At 50.6% G+C, this 14,629-nt stretch overlaps 7 protein-coding genes across 7 annotated transcripts; 6 read left to right on the top strand and 1 right to left on the bottom strand.

Moving 5' to 3' along the window:
- Positions 1 to 489: 489 nt before the first annotated feature.
- Positions 490 to 1,669, top strand: F9C07_3603 (putative pectin lyase A; the record flags this gene model as incomplete). Its single annotated transcript, XM_041291731.1, has 2 exons — positions 490 to 1,041; positions 1,094 to 1,669. The coding sequence occupies 2 exons, from the start codon at positions 490 to 492 to the stop codon at positions 1,667 to 1,669; spliced, it is 1,128 nt and encodes a 375-aa protein (XP_041145904.1).
- Positions 1,670 to 2,267: 598 nt separating this feature from the next.
- F9C07_3602 (histidinol-phosphate aminotransferase) lies at positions 2,268 to 3,644 on the top strand (the record flags this gene model as incomplete). The annotated part of the gene is made up of 3 exons (XM_071511111.1): positions 2,268 to 2,370; positions 2,418 to 2,580; positions 2,648 to 3,644. The coding sequence occupies 3 exons, from the start codon at positions 2,268 to 2,270 to the stop codon at positions 3,642 to 3,644; spliced, it is 1,263 nt and encodes a 420-aa protein (XP_071366333.1).
- A 3,022-nt stretch (positions 3,645 to 6,666) lies between these two features.
- Positions 6,667 to 8,376, top strand: F9C07_3601 (putative integral membrane protein Pth11-like protein; the record flags this gene model as incomplete). The annotated part of the gene is made up of 2 exons (XM_041291729.1): positions 6,667 to 7,016; positions 7,083 to 8,376. The coding sequence occupies 2 exons, from the start codon at positions 6,667 to 6,669 to the stop codon at positions 8,374 to 8,376; spliced, it is 1,644 nt and encodes a 547-aa protein (XP_041145901.1).
- Positions 8,377 to 8,430: 54 nt separating this feature from the next.
- On the bottom strand, positions 8,431 to 10,308 carry F9C07_2283197 (DNA-directed RNA polymerases I, II, and III subunit RPABC1). Its single transcript, XM_041291718.2, has 3 exons — positions 9,940 to 10,308; positions 9,786 to 9,868; positions 8,431 to 9,703 (listed from the first exon to the last, which is right to left on the bottom strand). The coding sequence occupies exons 1-3, from the start codon at positions 10,036 to 10,038 to the stop codon at positions 9,178 to 9,180; spliced, it is 708 nt and encodes a 235-aa protein (XP_041145900.1). The 5' UTR covers positions 10,039 to 10,308; the 3' UTR covers positions 8,431 to 9,177.
- Positions 10,309 to 10,479: 171 nt separating this feature from the next.
- Positions 10,480 to 12,972, top strand: F9C07_2283196 (nuclear segregation protein; the record flags this gene model as incomplete). The annotated part of the gene is made up of 3 exons (XM_071510616.1): positions 10,480 to 10,521; positions 10,807 to 11,973; positions 12,034 to 12,972. The coding sequence occupies 3 exons, from the start codon at positions 10,480 to 10,482 to the stop codon at positions 12,244 to 12,246; spliced, it is 1,422 nt and encodes a 473-aa protein (XP_071366332.1). The 3' UTR covers positions 12,247 to 12,972.
- Positions 12,973 to 13,275: 303 nt separating this feature from the next.
- On the top strand, positions 13,276 to 13,667 carry F9C07_3597 (putative UV-induced protein uvi15; the record flags this gene model as incomplete). The annotated part of the gene is made up of 2 exons (XM_041291727.1): positions 13,276 to 13,293; positions 13,356 to 13,667. The coding sequence occupies 2 exons, from the start codon at positions 13,276 to 13,278 to the stop codon at positions 13,665 to 13,667; spliced, it is 330 nt and encodes a 109-aa protein (XP_041145898.1).
- A 505-nt stretch (positions 13,668 to 14,172) lies between these two features.
- Positions 14,173 to 14,610, top strand: F9C07_2106189 (uncharacterized protein; the record flags this gene model as incomplete). The annotated part of the gene is made up of 1 exon (XM_041285757.1): positions 14,173 to 14,610. The coding sequence occupies one exon, from the start codon at positions 14,173 to 14,175 to the stop codon at positions 14,608 to 14,610; it is 438 nt and encodes a 145-aa protein (XP_041145897.1).
- Positions 14,611 to 14,629: the final 19 nt, after the last annotated feature.

Here is a 14,629-nt window from a genome sequence, read left to right as displayed (position 1 = left end):
CATAATACGTATAAATTCTCGGCTCTTGTTGTTTTGGATATAATGCAAGGTTGTCGATCTCTCCCTAACACGGTGACTGGCCCGAGTGACTAATGCGCATGCAAACCTGTCGGAGATACCTTCCCTTGACTCTTTCGGCTTTCGGCGGTAAAAGTGAAGGGAAAACACTCTCTGCTGATCTTTATAATCGTCTGTTCGCTTATTTTCAGGGGCATGTGGGCAACAAGTGGTGTTTTAGAGGCGTTCGGGTGGAATTATCCGTGGTTGTCAGAACTGTTTCAGGCATGATGCTAAATCATAGTGCCGAAGAGACAACAGCCGATCCCAAGTCCTTTGGTAAATTATAGAACCGATGGTCGTCCGTTGTAAATGAGGGTTAGTTACAATGGATGAACGATTATTTAAGCTGTGCCTGATCGCGCGGAATTCTTCTGAGTATCAATTCACGAAATCAATTTGGGAAACCACTTTTTCTTCTCTTCAGCCGCAATGAAGATCACATCAACCATTCCCGCTGTCCTCTTGGGACTAGCACCGCTGAGTGCAGCCGTATCAGTCTCCGGCTCGGCTGAAGGGTTCGCTTCCGGGGTGACAGGCGGTGGTGACGCAGAAGCACAGATTCCCAGCGATATCGATGAGCTGAAGGAATGGCTTACCGATGATACCCCACGAGTCATTGTGCTTGACAAGGAATATGACTTCACTGAGTCAGAGGGCACGACTAGTGGTACAGTTTGTGCTTCCTGGGGAACCGGGAGCGGCTGTCAGAAGATCATCCAGGATGACTGCGGAGATTCTCCTTCTTCGCAAGCAACTTGGTACACCGCTGGGACGACGGGGATAGATGTTGCATCGGACAAAACGATTCTTGGAGATGGAGACAAGGGCGTTATCAAAGGCAAAGGCCTGAGATTCAGAGACGGCGTGTCGAACATTATCGTACAAAACATAGAGATCTCCGACTTGAACCCTGAGTATGTCTGGGGTGGTGACGCCCTCTATTTCGATGGGTCTGACCTTATCTGGATTGATCATGTCACGGTATGCCCCTTTTGAACACATAAAAGAGTGAGGTTGCTAATCGACATTCTAGACGGCTCGCACCGGACGGCAACACTACACCTTCGGATACGAGACCAACACCCGTATTACTCTCTCAAACAACTTCATCAACGGTGAAACTACGTACTCCACTGGCTGCGACGGGTACACCTACTGGACCTTTGAGATGGTCGGTGAGGCAGACCAAATTACTCTGCAGAACAACTATATCTACATGACAGCCGGCCGCAGCCCAGCCTTGAGTGGAGGTACTCTCTTGCATGCCGTAAACAATGTCTGGGAGAAGAACAACGGCCATGCGCTGGAGGGCGGCGATGCAGGTGCTAGGGGAATCTTTGAAGGAAATGCTTGGATAGGAGTGTCCACGATTGTTGGAGACTATGCTGGTCGGCTCTTCAACGCACCGGATTCATCGTCCGCTGGCGACTGCGAATCGGCTCTTGGTCGTGCGTGCGAAGTGAATGCTGTTTCCGACTCCGGCGATCTTACTGCTTACACCGATACTTCTTTCTTCTCGGATTTCTCGGGGCTTACTATTGCGCCCGCAACCTCTGCCACTGATGCTCAGTCTAGTGTCCCGAATAACGCAGGCATGGGGAAACTTTGAATTTCTTTCCAGAACCAGTGGAGCCATGTCAGGCTATGATATCAGTATCTGTGGGTTTTTAGTTGAGATTATTCGTTTGCTTCTGAAGTGAACAAAGTGAGTGAGAAGGGTTTGCCTCCGCTTGTAAGAGTTGTTTATTATTAAACTATCTGTATAAATGAAGAACTACCTGGATAGGTAATACGAGGAACTATTTGCTAGATACTAGGTGTGTCTGCTCGACCTTGAGCTACAATATAAAACATATACTCCCCGGACTATCCAAGAAAAGTAGTTCCCACAAAGGAAAGTTATAGCTCCTCGAGAAGATGAATGTGATAAAAAAAAGATATATATATATATATATTCAGAGGATGTAGATATCTAGAACAATATCACTAGCAGTTATAGAGATCATTGGCAGAATAGATACAAAAATTGTCTGTTGAGTCAGTAGTATGGACATTCGGCATTTAATTAAAGCTGCCGTTCCTGAAGAGTCACACTTCCGAGACCGGTCCCGCCCCGCCTATAATCTTTCCCCGCCACTTAAAGGACTCCCCGCCAATCTTTCTTCGGTTTGCAAGGAACCTCGTCACTTCAGCAATATCACACCAAAATGGCTGCGAGACAATCACCGTTTGATCTCTCTAAATGCGCGCGCAAGAACATCTTGCAATTGCAGCCCTACCGCTGTGCCAGAGAGTGTGTTTACCCTCCAGGTCCCCGCATCAGCGCAACGGAAACTAATGAGTCAGTGACTACAAAGATGACGGAACGAACGTCCTTCTCGATGCCAACGAAAACGCTTATGGCCCTGGTCTTGCCCTGAACTCGGAAGGCGCTTTGCAACAATCTACTGTCAACGGAGATTCGACTGGCTCGTCGAAGCCAGACATCGACTTTTTGGGATTGAACCGCTATCCCGACCCGTAAGTGACTCACCCATACTTCGGTCCTTGATAAGTCCAATCTGACCCGGATTTGATGAATTCCTAGACACCAGATTGAGTTGAAGCAACTTTTCTGCAACCTCCGCAATACCCGTATTCACAGCCAAAAAGACCTGACCCCCGAGAATCTTTTCGTTGGAGTTGGCTCCGACGAAGCCATCGATGCCCTGTTAAGATGTTTCTGCGTGCCGGGAAAGGATAAGATCCTTACTTGCCCCCCTACGTATGGCATGTATGGTGTTAGTGCGCAGGTCAATGACGTGGATATCGTGAAGGTGCCTCTGGATGTCGAGAATGGTTTCCAGCTACAGCCGGAAAAGATCATCGAGACTCTGTCTGCGGACGACTCGATCAAGATGGTGTACATCTGCTCACCTGGTAACCCTACAGCCAACTTGATCCGCAAGTCCGACATCCAGAAGGTGCTGGAGCACCCTACATGGAATGGTGTGGTCGTCGTGGATGAGGCATACATCGACTTCGCCCCCGAAGGCTCCAGTCTCGCCGAATGGGTCAACGATTGGCCCAACTTGGTGGTTATGCAGACTTTGAGTAAGGCCTTTGGTCTGGCCGGTATTCGGCTGGGAGTCGCGTTCACTAGCCCTGCCATTGCCCGTCTGTTAAACAGCCTGAAGGCCCCTTACAACATCTCAAGTCCAACTAGTGCACTTGCTATGGCTGCTCTGTCCCCTAACAACATGGCTGTCATGAAGAAATACCGGGAACAGATCATTGCTCAGCGCGAACGCTTACTACAGGAACTACCCAAGATTCCGGGAATTGGTCGCTTCCTTGGCGGACAGGAGTCGAACTTCCTCCTCGTAGAACTCCTAGACAAGCCCGCGAATGAAGGCGGAAAGCCCAGCAACCAGGTAGCCCTCGCTGCGTACGAAGCTATGGCGGAAAAACACGGGGTTGTGGTACGGTTCCGCGGAAAGGAGCTCGGATGCGAAGGTTGCCTGCGGGTTACAGTAGGAACAGAGGAAGAAGTCACTAGGTTCCTGCAGGAATTGCGGGTAGTCCTGGGCGGTCTTCTGGGGTAGTGAGAGCTGGATTAGAGAGCTCTATCTTTCTATATTAGAATTATTAGAGTAATTATTAGAGAATACTTCATGATATCCTTTATATTCATTAAGGTTTTATATATTTCTGAGCTAGGCCTCTCCAGCCGATTACAACATTCAGCTTCAACAGCATCCAATTCGCCCTGGCACTCATTCGTAGCGGCCGACATATCGGAAAGGTTGTCATCTCGGATGGCGAGTCTCCGCGTGTACTTGTTCCAATCAAGCCAGCACCCAGAAAGGTCGCACTTCGTTCTGATGCCTCTTACCTGATTGTGGGTGGTCTTTAGGGCCTTTGCGGAAGCCAGGCCATCCATATGGCGTGGCACGGAGCCAGGCAGATCATTGTGTGCTCTAGGAGTGGACTCTCAGATGAAGCATCGCAAAAGACCATAGCAAATTACTCAGCGTATGGGTGTGATATCGTCGGAGCTAAGGTGATGTTGCGGACATGGCGTTCCTTCGGAAAATGTTCCGTGAGGCAGCTCCTGCACTCGCTGGAGTGGTCCAGGGTGCTATGCTTTTCCGCGTAAGCCTGGCAAAACCCCCTTGTCTATCAAAAATATTCAAAATAGGACTTCACTCTAATATAGGACAGGCCATATGAGGTCATGACTCTGGATGAATATCATACCGCGCTCTATGGCAAATTCAACGGTACTTGGGCCCTACCATGTTTCAATGGAGCAGTAACAACATCTTGAGTTCTTCACTATGCTGTCGAGCATTTCAGGAATCGGGGGCAAGAAAGGGCAGTCTAACTACTCGGCTGCAAATACATTCCTCGATGCCTCCTCCGCGTACCGTTAATCACTAGGCTTGCGGGCCAATTGAGTCAGTTAACCTAGGGCCGATTGAAGATGTGGGCTACGTTGCTGAGCAGGGTGGCATGCATAGCCATTTCGACGAACGTGTATGGACTCCCCTATATGAGGGTAACGCGGCAGATCTCCCCCATCAACCCGAGTAGCAGTGCGCAGTTAGTTACCGGTCTCGGGTTCCCGCTTCCCGATAACTCGGACCTCATCCGGGAGGCGAGATTCGGATTCTTCGGGCGGATTACAGCAGGCATGTCGGGGGGTAAGGAAGGTAGCAAGGGAGACTGAGGCAGTTCACGCATTTTTAATGATACACAAATCCGGGTCCGCTCGGAGCTCGGAGCGGAACTCACAACCTTGGATATTACCAACGCAAGTTCACTGATTGCTCTGTGTGAAAAGTTCGTGTCAAAGTTGTCCTCGCCAGAGGCTGCTTAGACCCCGGAGTGAAGGTGCAAATCTTGACATGGTGAACAGGTATTCGTTTGTTGTCGAAGCATGAAAGTATTTTGGTCGCCCGTGTAGAAACCACCATAGTTGGAAATTGGATTTCATGGTACAGGGAAAGATTGAAAAACCTCCTCAGTGTAAACAACTCTCATGAAAGTGGTGGAATGTATACAGATCAGCAGGCTTTAGTCTGTACACGCTTTAGAGAGAAAGCAAAAAGGAACTGCTTCCGGATCACTCATGTGCTGCTGACCTCATAAAAGCGGCGGCACCCCGTATCGGGGTTAGTAGGATATTGTGCTGCTGTGGTCCAAGAAAGGAATTAAAAAAGAAAAAGAAAAACGTCACAAGACCACCACGTGGACCACACCTGGACATGAACATTTTCTGTCGTACGGATTATCCTACCGAATGGTAACTTCCTTCGAAGAATGGATACTACCCTAACACTTTACAATCCAATCTGGTTGCACGAGTCATGTCCATCTTATGTGCGAGATTGATCGGGTCTCCGACCAACTACCAATGAATTTCCCCCAAAATCCTCCTAACTATCTGATAAGGTAACAGCTTAGATTATCTCCTATGCTCTTTCTCTCCATTCGCCGCTAATAATCCGCAGTATTGATTATATACGAGCCCACGGTCTCGACAGGGTTCGGCCCTTGAAAGGCGGATGATAACAGGCCCAAGCTCGAATTACCTTCTCAAGTCCCAGGATCACAAGCAATGCTTCATTTCGCCATCGTCATCGGAAGCCAATGAACTTACTCCGCAAACAGCTCCTGAGCGACTTAGGTCCCTTGGTCTATCGCCTCCCTCTGGCTGGTCCAATACTATCTCGTGCTGTCCTGCCCAGCTCTGCCGTCCTCGAATCCTGCTCTTAGAACCAAACGGAAGGCCGATAAATGGCGCTTCCCGACGCCCACTGCGACCGTTCCGTCTTATCTCTTGAATCCATGGTAATCGGTTGGCCGCCATGATCCTTGGCCTCGAGGTGGGTGTGATTTTATCATCACGATTATCAACATAGTTGTTTTCATTATTAAATAGCCGTTCATGGATGGCTTTTGGTTGGGGTCTCCCCTTTCCGTCTCCATATGGATGTTTCTTTTACTTTTGATTTAACCATTTCTCTCGGTCTTTCTACCTTCGTGGCATACTGTCCTTTGAGTTAATATATTCCATAACTTCTACCGAAACGGCGGTGAAATCCTTCCTTTTCTTTGCCCTGTAATACTATTTTATTTCACTTGGGGGTACGTAAGAGCAAGACTCTATACTTATCCACCAGGCGAACCTCTTGTCTCCCTTCTTTTTTTTTTTTCCCCCTCGTTTTCCCGATAACCCTCATTTACTCTTTCGTCAAGGACCATATTCTATACGAAATAGGGCCTCCTCCACCTGGAACGCCACCAGATCAACATCACTTTCCCTCCCACCCATTTAACGCCGGTTCCACCCGCTACTCTTGCCCCCCAAGATCGTCGCCTTTTATATTCCCCGGTTTTCCTTACGTTATACCTTCTTTCCCCACACTGAGGAAACACCCTAATCTGGGGAAACGCACGTGCATGCTCAAGGCAGTTCGTCATGAGCAATGTGAGTGTAACTAAAGGCACTACGTTGTTAAACTTACTCCAGGGACTCATCCACGGTGCGTTGTTATTTGATAACTTGGGCTGTTCTCGCCTGTTTTCCACTGGCCCCTCTGCGGAGGTGGTTCAGCGGCCATGACTGTATTGGACACTCGTGGTCTATATCCAGAAATTCCCCCGAATGCTCGAACGAAAGCCGACGATAACCCAACGCTCCTGGTGAGCTGGTGGGCCACCGGCTTCTCCCTGGCTATCATCGTGGTTCGAGTCTGTGGTCGCTACGTTCGTATCGAGCGCTTCTTTCGGGAGGATAAGGTGATGATGCTTGCCATTATTCCCCTGTTGATCCGCATGGTCCTTGTACATGTTATCCTGATCTGGGGGACCAACAATACGAAGACAGCGGGATTGACGGCGGAAGAGATTCAACATCGGATCGTTGGAAGCAAGTTGGTTCTGGTCTCTCGAATTTGCTATGCTATCTTGTAAGGCTGCTTCTAAGTATTCGTTTGAGATGAAATATGCCGGCTGACTGTTTTGATCGCAACAAGCATCTGGACTGCCAAATTTACCGTATGTGAATTTCTCAAACGGGTTTCGGAGATGATCTGGCGCCGGTCTCTCCGGATATTTCTCCAATTTATCTATTATTTCTTGGGATCGACTCTGATTGCCGTGGTACTCGCAACCCTAACCGAATGCCAGCCATTCAACCACTACTGGCAAGTAGTTCCGGACCCAGGCGCCCAGTGTCGCTCCGGCTACGCGAACCTGATTACAATGGGAGTATGCGACGTGATTACGGATCTTCTTCTTGTGGCCTTTCCTATTCCCCTGATTATGATGACTCACATGCCTGCGAAACGCAAAGCCTCGCTCGTTATTCTCTTTGCCTTATCCTTGATTCTTGTCGGTATCACCTGCTACCGCGTACCCTCTGTGATCGGCCACCAAGGGTCACAGCAATACCGATCTCTTCTGGCATCTCTAGAGATCCTCGCTGCCACGGCGGTTTCTAATGCCATAGTCATTGGGTCCTTCGTGCGAGACAAGGGCGTCAAGAAAGCCAAGTTCAAAAAGGCAATTGGATCGGCCTCCGTCAGCGAGAGCATGGATCACAGCTCGGTTCGTCGTACAACTATCACGCACCATCACTGGGGCAGTGACTCCGACCTAGCAGGAGATCTGGGCATCCGTTTGCACCCTGACCTGGTTTCTTCCGACCACAAGCTGCCTCGTCCAGCCCCCGTGGTTGCTCCCTGCGAGCCTTTTACAGCCCGTACGGGCACTCTGGATCCAAATTGGTCTTTCCACCGTCATGCCCCTGCTACCGACGACGACCGATCCTCTACTACAGGCAGTCTTGATATCAAAGTGAGCCCACACGAGTATATTCCGACCAATAAAACGCCACGCAAACCGTCGGGTGACTCCGTCCCGAGCTCACCCGGCCGAGTCTCCATGTTCGACGTCGGCGGTCTCCTGGATCCTTCTCCCAGGAGCAGCCCCCCTCCAACCTCACATATGCAATACCAAATGCCTCCTCCCGGGCAAACGACCCGTGCACGCAGTGGAAGCACAGCTTTTCTTCAAGACGTTGGCGGTCTACTCTCCGCCCCGACCTCAGGGACTCCTCCAAACGCTTCACCGAATTTCTCACGACCTGGCGGTCTTCGTAGTAACTCATATGGCCGCCGACGAGGATCCAGCGTGCATTTTAGTGATACGCCGGAGTCACCGGCTCCACCGTATCGATCTCAGTCTGATGTAACTGCCCCAATTCCTGAGGGAAGCGACGACGTCGAACTTCAGGATGTTGGGGGATTACTATCAAAACATTCATGAATCATGACGGTATATACTAAACGGTAGTTGGATGTATAAATAATCTTCTCCTTCTTGTGGGGATTTCCTTTCATCCTTTTTCTTTTCGTTTCTTTTTCTTTTTCTTTTTTTTTTTTTTTTTTTTGTTCCCTTTCTTTTTTCTAATGTTCAATATTGGTGATATGATTATGTATACTGGATTGGAGTCGGGATTAGCAATGGCGTTGGTATTGATTATCTTAGTCTACATGTATATTTCTATAGTGGCCAGCGGATTGATTTAATCATATCTTAATGTGACCCGTGCTATCCTCTACCTGAGAAAGAGGCATGGGTATTTACGATCACTGAAAATCTCATGACCGTTGCATTTTTCAGTAATCTATCAAGAAAATTGTACAATATAGTCGGGGTTTTTGCGATTAGTAAAAATTCAAAGGAATCAACCAGAACCATGACAGTACACTCCAGCCATGAATCATTCGTTTCGCCCTTACGCCATGCTGCCCATAATGCCTGCAATTGGACTTTCGTCTGATTTTTTCTTTTTTGTCCCGTGATTTGCCGCCTCCTCTGGTTTTGCTTCTCTGTTGTTCTTGAGATCCCATCCACTCGTTTATATGTTCACTTCGAGAGTGAGACACGGCGTAGGCTATGGTGCAGGAGAAACCGCGCCGTAGGAAGGTGCCCAGGAACCTCTTAGCGAACTCGACATGTTCTTTTGGCGTCTTTGAATGGAAAAAAGCGCGATGAACTCCCTCAAGCAAACAGCCGTCCGTTAATATAGCATAACCATACAAGCCATAGTCGTCACGATCGCGATTAAATAACCCAGCGGTAACTGGCATAACGACCGGCCGTTTCACTCCTGCGGATAATCTTGACGACCTGGCCTCTGCGCAGACCCAGGTATCTCGCGACAGGATCCGACACCTGGATACGGGGCAACTGAGACTCCTTCAGACGATAGCGCGCCAACAATTTGGCCTTCTCCTCGGGGCTCAGCAGGACGTGCTTCGGGACCAGTTCGTGCCGAGTGATGTTAACCAGCAGATCCTGCTCCTGGAAATGCTCGCAGATACGGCCAGGGACACCGCTCAGCAGACGCACGGCGGACGGGGAGATCGGGGTCTGGGTGATGAACACGCCGGTGTGGAAGTTGTTCTCGTCGACGACATGGTTGAAGGCGCGCACTTGCTTGGTACCGACGCCGGTCGAGTCGGGGCAGAATTCAACGTAGATGATTCCGCAGTCGGGCTGGGGGTCCGGGTTGGCGTTGGTCTTGATGGCCGTGTATTTGTGTTGCATAGCCTCCGTGGGGCGAGCTTGGACTTTCATCTTGTTGCGGCTGCACAAAAGTTACGCCGAATTGTTAGCGGCCTTTTTCCTTGGGGTGCTGAAAAACGTTCATGTTGTCTGGGGTCGCATACTCTGGGTATCCGAGGGGATCGGAGTATTTCTGTTTGAATTCTTCGAGCGATATTTGCACTTCTTCTTCAGTGACTTCGTAGCCCTGTCCAAAAATGGCTTGTCAGCAAACGTTGTGGCTGTCGTCGATCATTCCCCTCCTTCAGCGGCACATACCCGATCCTGAAGCATTTCGAACACCGTCCTCCATGTGCGCCAAAGTCTGGTCATCTCGCGGTCGGCATCGACGGAGCCAGAAGAGTAGTCCTCGTCCATGGTGAAAAATGAGGCGCACCTGCGCTGCGACACAAAACTAGATTAAAGAAAAATAGGAGAGCCGGGAAAGACTTAAATTAGAGCAACCGAGGACCAACTCTGAGCTCAGCGTGAGCCGTGGGATGGGACAACAAAAAAAAAAAAAAAGTTGGCTGGAGTTGTAGCGTTGCGAAAAGCGATAGAGGGAGGTTCTCGAAAAATCGGCGGAACAGCGCTAAGCGGCAACGGTTAAGCGCCGCCAACAACTGATTAACCCCAAAGGAAAAGGCCAGACCGAGAAAATGAGCACGAGTTTCTGCCCCATTCCTTTCCTCTTCTCTCAACATTCCCCTTTGGTTTCCCCTCATTTCACGCTCTTTTGGGGTCCCTCCTAGAGATTGATTTCGGTCAATCTATTTGCATTGTCAAGTGTTCCCCCGTATTTGCAAATTCCCCGACAAGATGTCCGCTGAAGCCAAATCGGCTCCTGCCACGGAGCAGAAGGTGAAGCCCACCAAGCCCAGTGAGGAGGCGTTCAAAGCCGACCTCGCGCAGGCTGAGAAGGAGCATGCTGCGGTTCAGGAGAAGCTGGTATGTGACGGTTTATTATGTTTTTTGGAGTTCTTTCGGAGTTTCAATTGTTGTTGTATACAACGCACAAATTATATCGTGCCATTTTCTTACTCAGTGCCCACCGGCCATTTATGATCCACCATACGTTTGCTCGGGATTCTTTTCTAACCCCATTTTCGCATTCCATTGACGTAACAAGTTACTAACTTCATAAAGAACCAAGTCAAGGCCAAGATCGAGACCGCCAAGCCCAACAACAAGGACTCGCCCGCGGCTAAGAGACAGCAGGAACTCCGTGCTGAGCTCTCCTCCATCCGTCAGAAGCAGTCGGGATTCAAGGCGTCCAGGTCCAGCACACAGGAGAAGATCAATGCTCTGGACAGCACGCTCAAGGCCCGCATTGCGGAGCAGAACAACTCCAAGACCCGCATGTCGTTCAAGAGTGTCGAGGAGATTGACCGTGAAATCGCGCGCCTCGAGAAGCAGGTTGATTCCGGTACCATGCGCTTGGTGGATGAGAAGAAGGCCCTTGCCGATGTCTCCAGCCTGCGCAAGCAGCGTAAGAACTTCGCCGGCTTGGATGAGGCCCAGAAGGTCATCAACGACATCAAGGCCCAGATTGCCGCCCTCAAGAAGACCCTTGACAACCCTGAGGCCAAGGCTCTGAGCGACAAGTACGCCGAGATTCAGAAGGAGCTGGATGCCATCAAGGCCGAGCAGGACGGCGCTTTCAAGAACCTCAACGCCCTGCGGGACGAGCGCACCAAGCTCCACGGTGAGCAGCAGCAGAAGTGGACTGCTATCCGTGAGATCAAGGACACCTACTACAAGGCTCGCAAGGCATACAAGGAGTACGAGGATGAGGCCTGGAGAATTCGCCGGGAGAAGCAGAAGGCCCAGCGGGACGCCTTCGAGCGCGAGAAGAAGAAGAAGATTGCCGACAAGAAGCTCGAGGAGGCCTCTCGCCTGGCTTACACCGACGAGATCCTTACCGCCCAGGGTCTTATCCGCCACTTCAACCCTTCCTACGACTTCGCTGCTCTGGGACTGGATGACAAAAAGGACGAGTCCTCTCAGTTCCGTGCTGAGATTGGCCGTACCATTGATGACTCCGCCATGAAGGGCATGAAGGTCTTGAAGAAGGACGAGGATGACTACTTCGTCGGCACTGGCGGCAAGAAGGGCAAGAAGGGTAAGAAGAGCAACGCCAACGGCAGCCCTGCCCCCGCCGAGAAGTTCAACCTCAACGTTGGTATCATCGAGGACTTCGCCAAGGTCAAGATCGACCCCCCTATGAACCAGACCGATGTCCCCGCCGTTGTCGAGAAGCTGGCCGCTAAGATCACTGAGTGGAAGAAGAACCAGGCTTCGAAGACCGAGGAGGTATGTACCGCTCCAGTTTAAATCACTCATGTGAGCTACAGCGACTAATTATTTCCATAGAACATCAAGAAGGCCCAGGAGGAAATTGCCCGCCTGGAGGAGGAGGCCTCTCAGGTCGACGACCGTGCGACTGACACTGCCAAGAAGCCCGCTATCATCAACAGCGGTGTTAACGGCAAGGTCTCGGCCGAGGCCGAGCTGAAGCAGGAGAAGGATGCCGCCGCCGATGTGTCCGACGAGCTCCAGAAGGCCTCCCTTGAGGAGACGGCTTAAGTGACGCGCCCCGGATAGACTTATGCAACTTTGCATGTTCTTGCATCAGCGAATTGACGCTTTAGACCCCAAGCGGAGATTTAGCATTTACATTTCATTTGTTTTTGGTTAGTTCTGTGCATCTTATCGACAACTCTTTGCTTTTGCAGATCCTCCCTTTTTCTTTCTCCGCGCGGGAATCTTGCACCGGTCGGAGGGAGCTTAATTCTCCTTTGCGAGGCCATCGTCTGGCTGTTATTCCTTTCTTGTAATCCATATTTACTACACTTTTTGATTTCTCGTCTTGTCTTGTTCCATCGTGCTATGGCAGGACTACTCCTTTCTCCCCTCTTATCCTCTTACCCTCTCCTCTTCCCTCCCCCAAAAGTCTGCAGAGCAGGATGATGAGATTTAGCGTTGATTTCAGAGCTTGTGAGGAACGATCTGAGCGATTGGGGGACACCGTTGCTGGTTTTGCTATATGAACCGAATCTACCGTATTCAATTGACATCTCGTGTAAGCAAGCCATACCTTTAGCCGCGTCAAGGTGTGCGTAGCAAGTATAAGACCGGCCAATCATGGAGTGTCCAGCAGCATCACCTGCCATCGGGACATTATTAAGCTGCCGACCGAGGTTGCGATGGACCGGTCGGTGGAATGACTTGTCAGTGTGGCGGTGCAGCAAGTTAGAAATGTCAAGTCACGTCAAGACTGAACGGGTGGCCCGGGCTAGATTTGAAGTTGCCTAAACGGGCCTGCCAGCGCCAAGGGTCTTGGTTCTTTCAATTCAATTTAATTCATTCAATCCCAACTCCCTTTTTGTTCTCGGCACTTCCTCCGATCCCCTCTTTCTCTCCCTTCTTTTTCCCTCTTCTCATTCCTCCTCGGTCCCCTCGTTGTGCTCTCGGACCAGATATCTAGGGCAACCAGCCACTCGCAATACCGGAGTTAAGCCACCCGCCCTAAAACAACCGCCAGGCCGCATCGACTCCAACTGTCAGCTCAACAACCCTCTACAACTCCTCAACCGCCTCTTACAACCCCCCAAAATGTCCTACAACAAGCCCGTAAGTACCATCTCCACTCTCCACTTCCACCAAGACACCGAGCACTGACAAACATGTAACAGGACGGACCACCTCCCTCCTATCCCGCCCCCGTCCACGACGCAGGGCCCTACCCTCCCCAAGGCGCCCAGGGAGACTACTACAACCAAGGCGGATACCCTCCTCAGAACTACGGTCCACCCCCGCAGCAGGGCTACTACGGCTCTCCGCCACCCCAGGGTCAACAGCCCATGTACTACCCGCCGCAGCAAGGATACCCACAGCCGGGGTACTACGCCGATGACCGCGGCGGTGGCGGATCTTCGGGCGGTGGTATTTGCGCCGGTATCATGGCTGCGCTGGCCTGCTGTTGTTGTCTGGATATTCTGTTTTAGAGATTGCGCCTTTGCCTTCGTTTTATACGCTGCTTCGGTTTTGATCGTGTTCCTTTCGTTTTTTGGCGCCGGAATGGGAATTGGTTTCGTTCATGGTGTAACGGAGTGTTTTTTCTTGCTTGTTGAGCTTTGAATAGGTGTCTGTTGCATTTGATGTTCGGTGGTTAATCGATCACTGGTTGGTATCGTTATCGTGATATATTGCTTATGCGTATGCTATATTATATATCATGGTCATGCTCGCTACATACATAATCATCTTCAACTTAAGACATCAATCATAACCAAGTCGGAAAATACAAAACCACAGAAAGAAAACAAGGGTATCAATCGTCAATCCATCAAAACACACTCCCCCTTCCACTCTCCCCTCCACACCCCCAATGAATTATAAACCACAACAACAACCAAGAATACAGCAGAATAGGATAGAAAAAAACACTCAAACCCTCGAACTAAACTCACTCCCCTCCAAATCCCCTCTCCTCCACCCTCCGCCACCACCATGCTTCCCCCGTCTCGGCGGCCGATCCACACTACTCGCCTCCTCAAAAACCTCAATAACATCCCCCTCAGACCGACTCGGCGCACTCGTCACACTCTCCTCCACAACAATCTGATCCCCACCATGTCCATGTCCATGTCCATGGGCACTCATCGGCCTCTCCTCCTCGACCACAATCCGTCTCCCCCGTCTCCGTCGCATCCCGCCCGCGCTACTCGCCGACGCCATCTCCGTCTGTGTTTCGCTGCCGAAGCGTCGGCCAGAGCTGAGGCCCAGCCAGAGGAGGTAGAGGAGGAAGATGAAGCCGAAGACGCTGCCGAGGATTATGCCGGCGATTGTGCCGGGGGAGGGGGAGCTTGTGAGGCGGCCGTAGGAGGCGGGGATGGAGATTGTGGTGTAGGTTGGGCCGAGGGGGATGGGGGTGAGGCGTTTTGTTAGATTGTTATTGTTGTTTCGA

This window comes from Aspergillus flavus, chromosome 4 (genome assembly GCF_009017415.1).
Source record: "Aspergillus flavus chromosome 4, complete sequence".
Classification (NCBI taxonomy): Eukaryota; Fungi; Ascomycota; class Eurotiomycetes; order Eurotiales; family Aspergillaceae; genus Aspergillus; species Aspergillus flavus.
The sequence above is the reverse complement of the archived record's forward strand: the minus strand, read 5'-3'. Positions and strand labels throughout refer to the sequence as shown.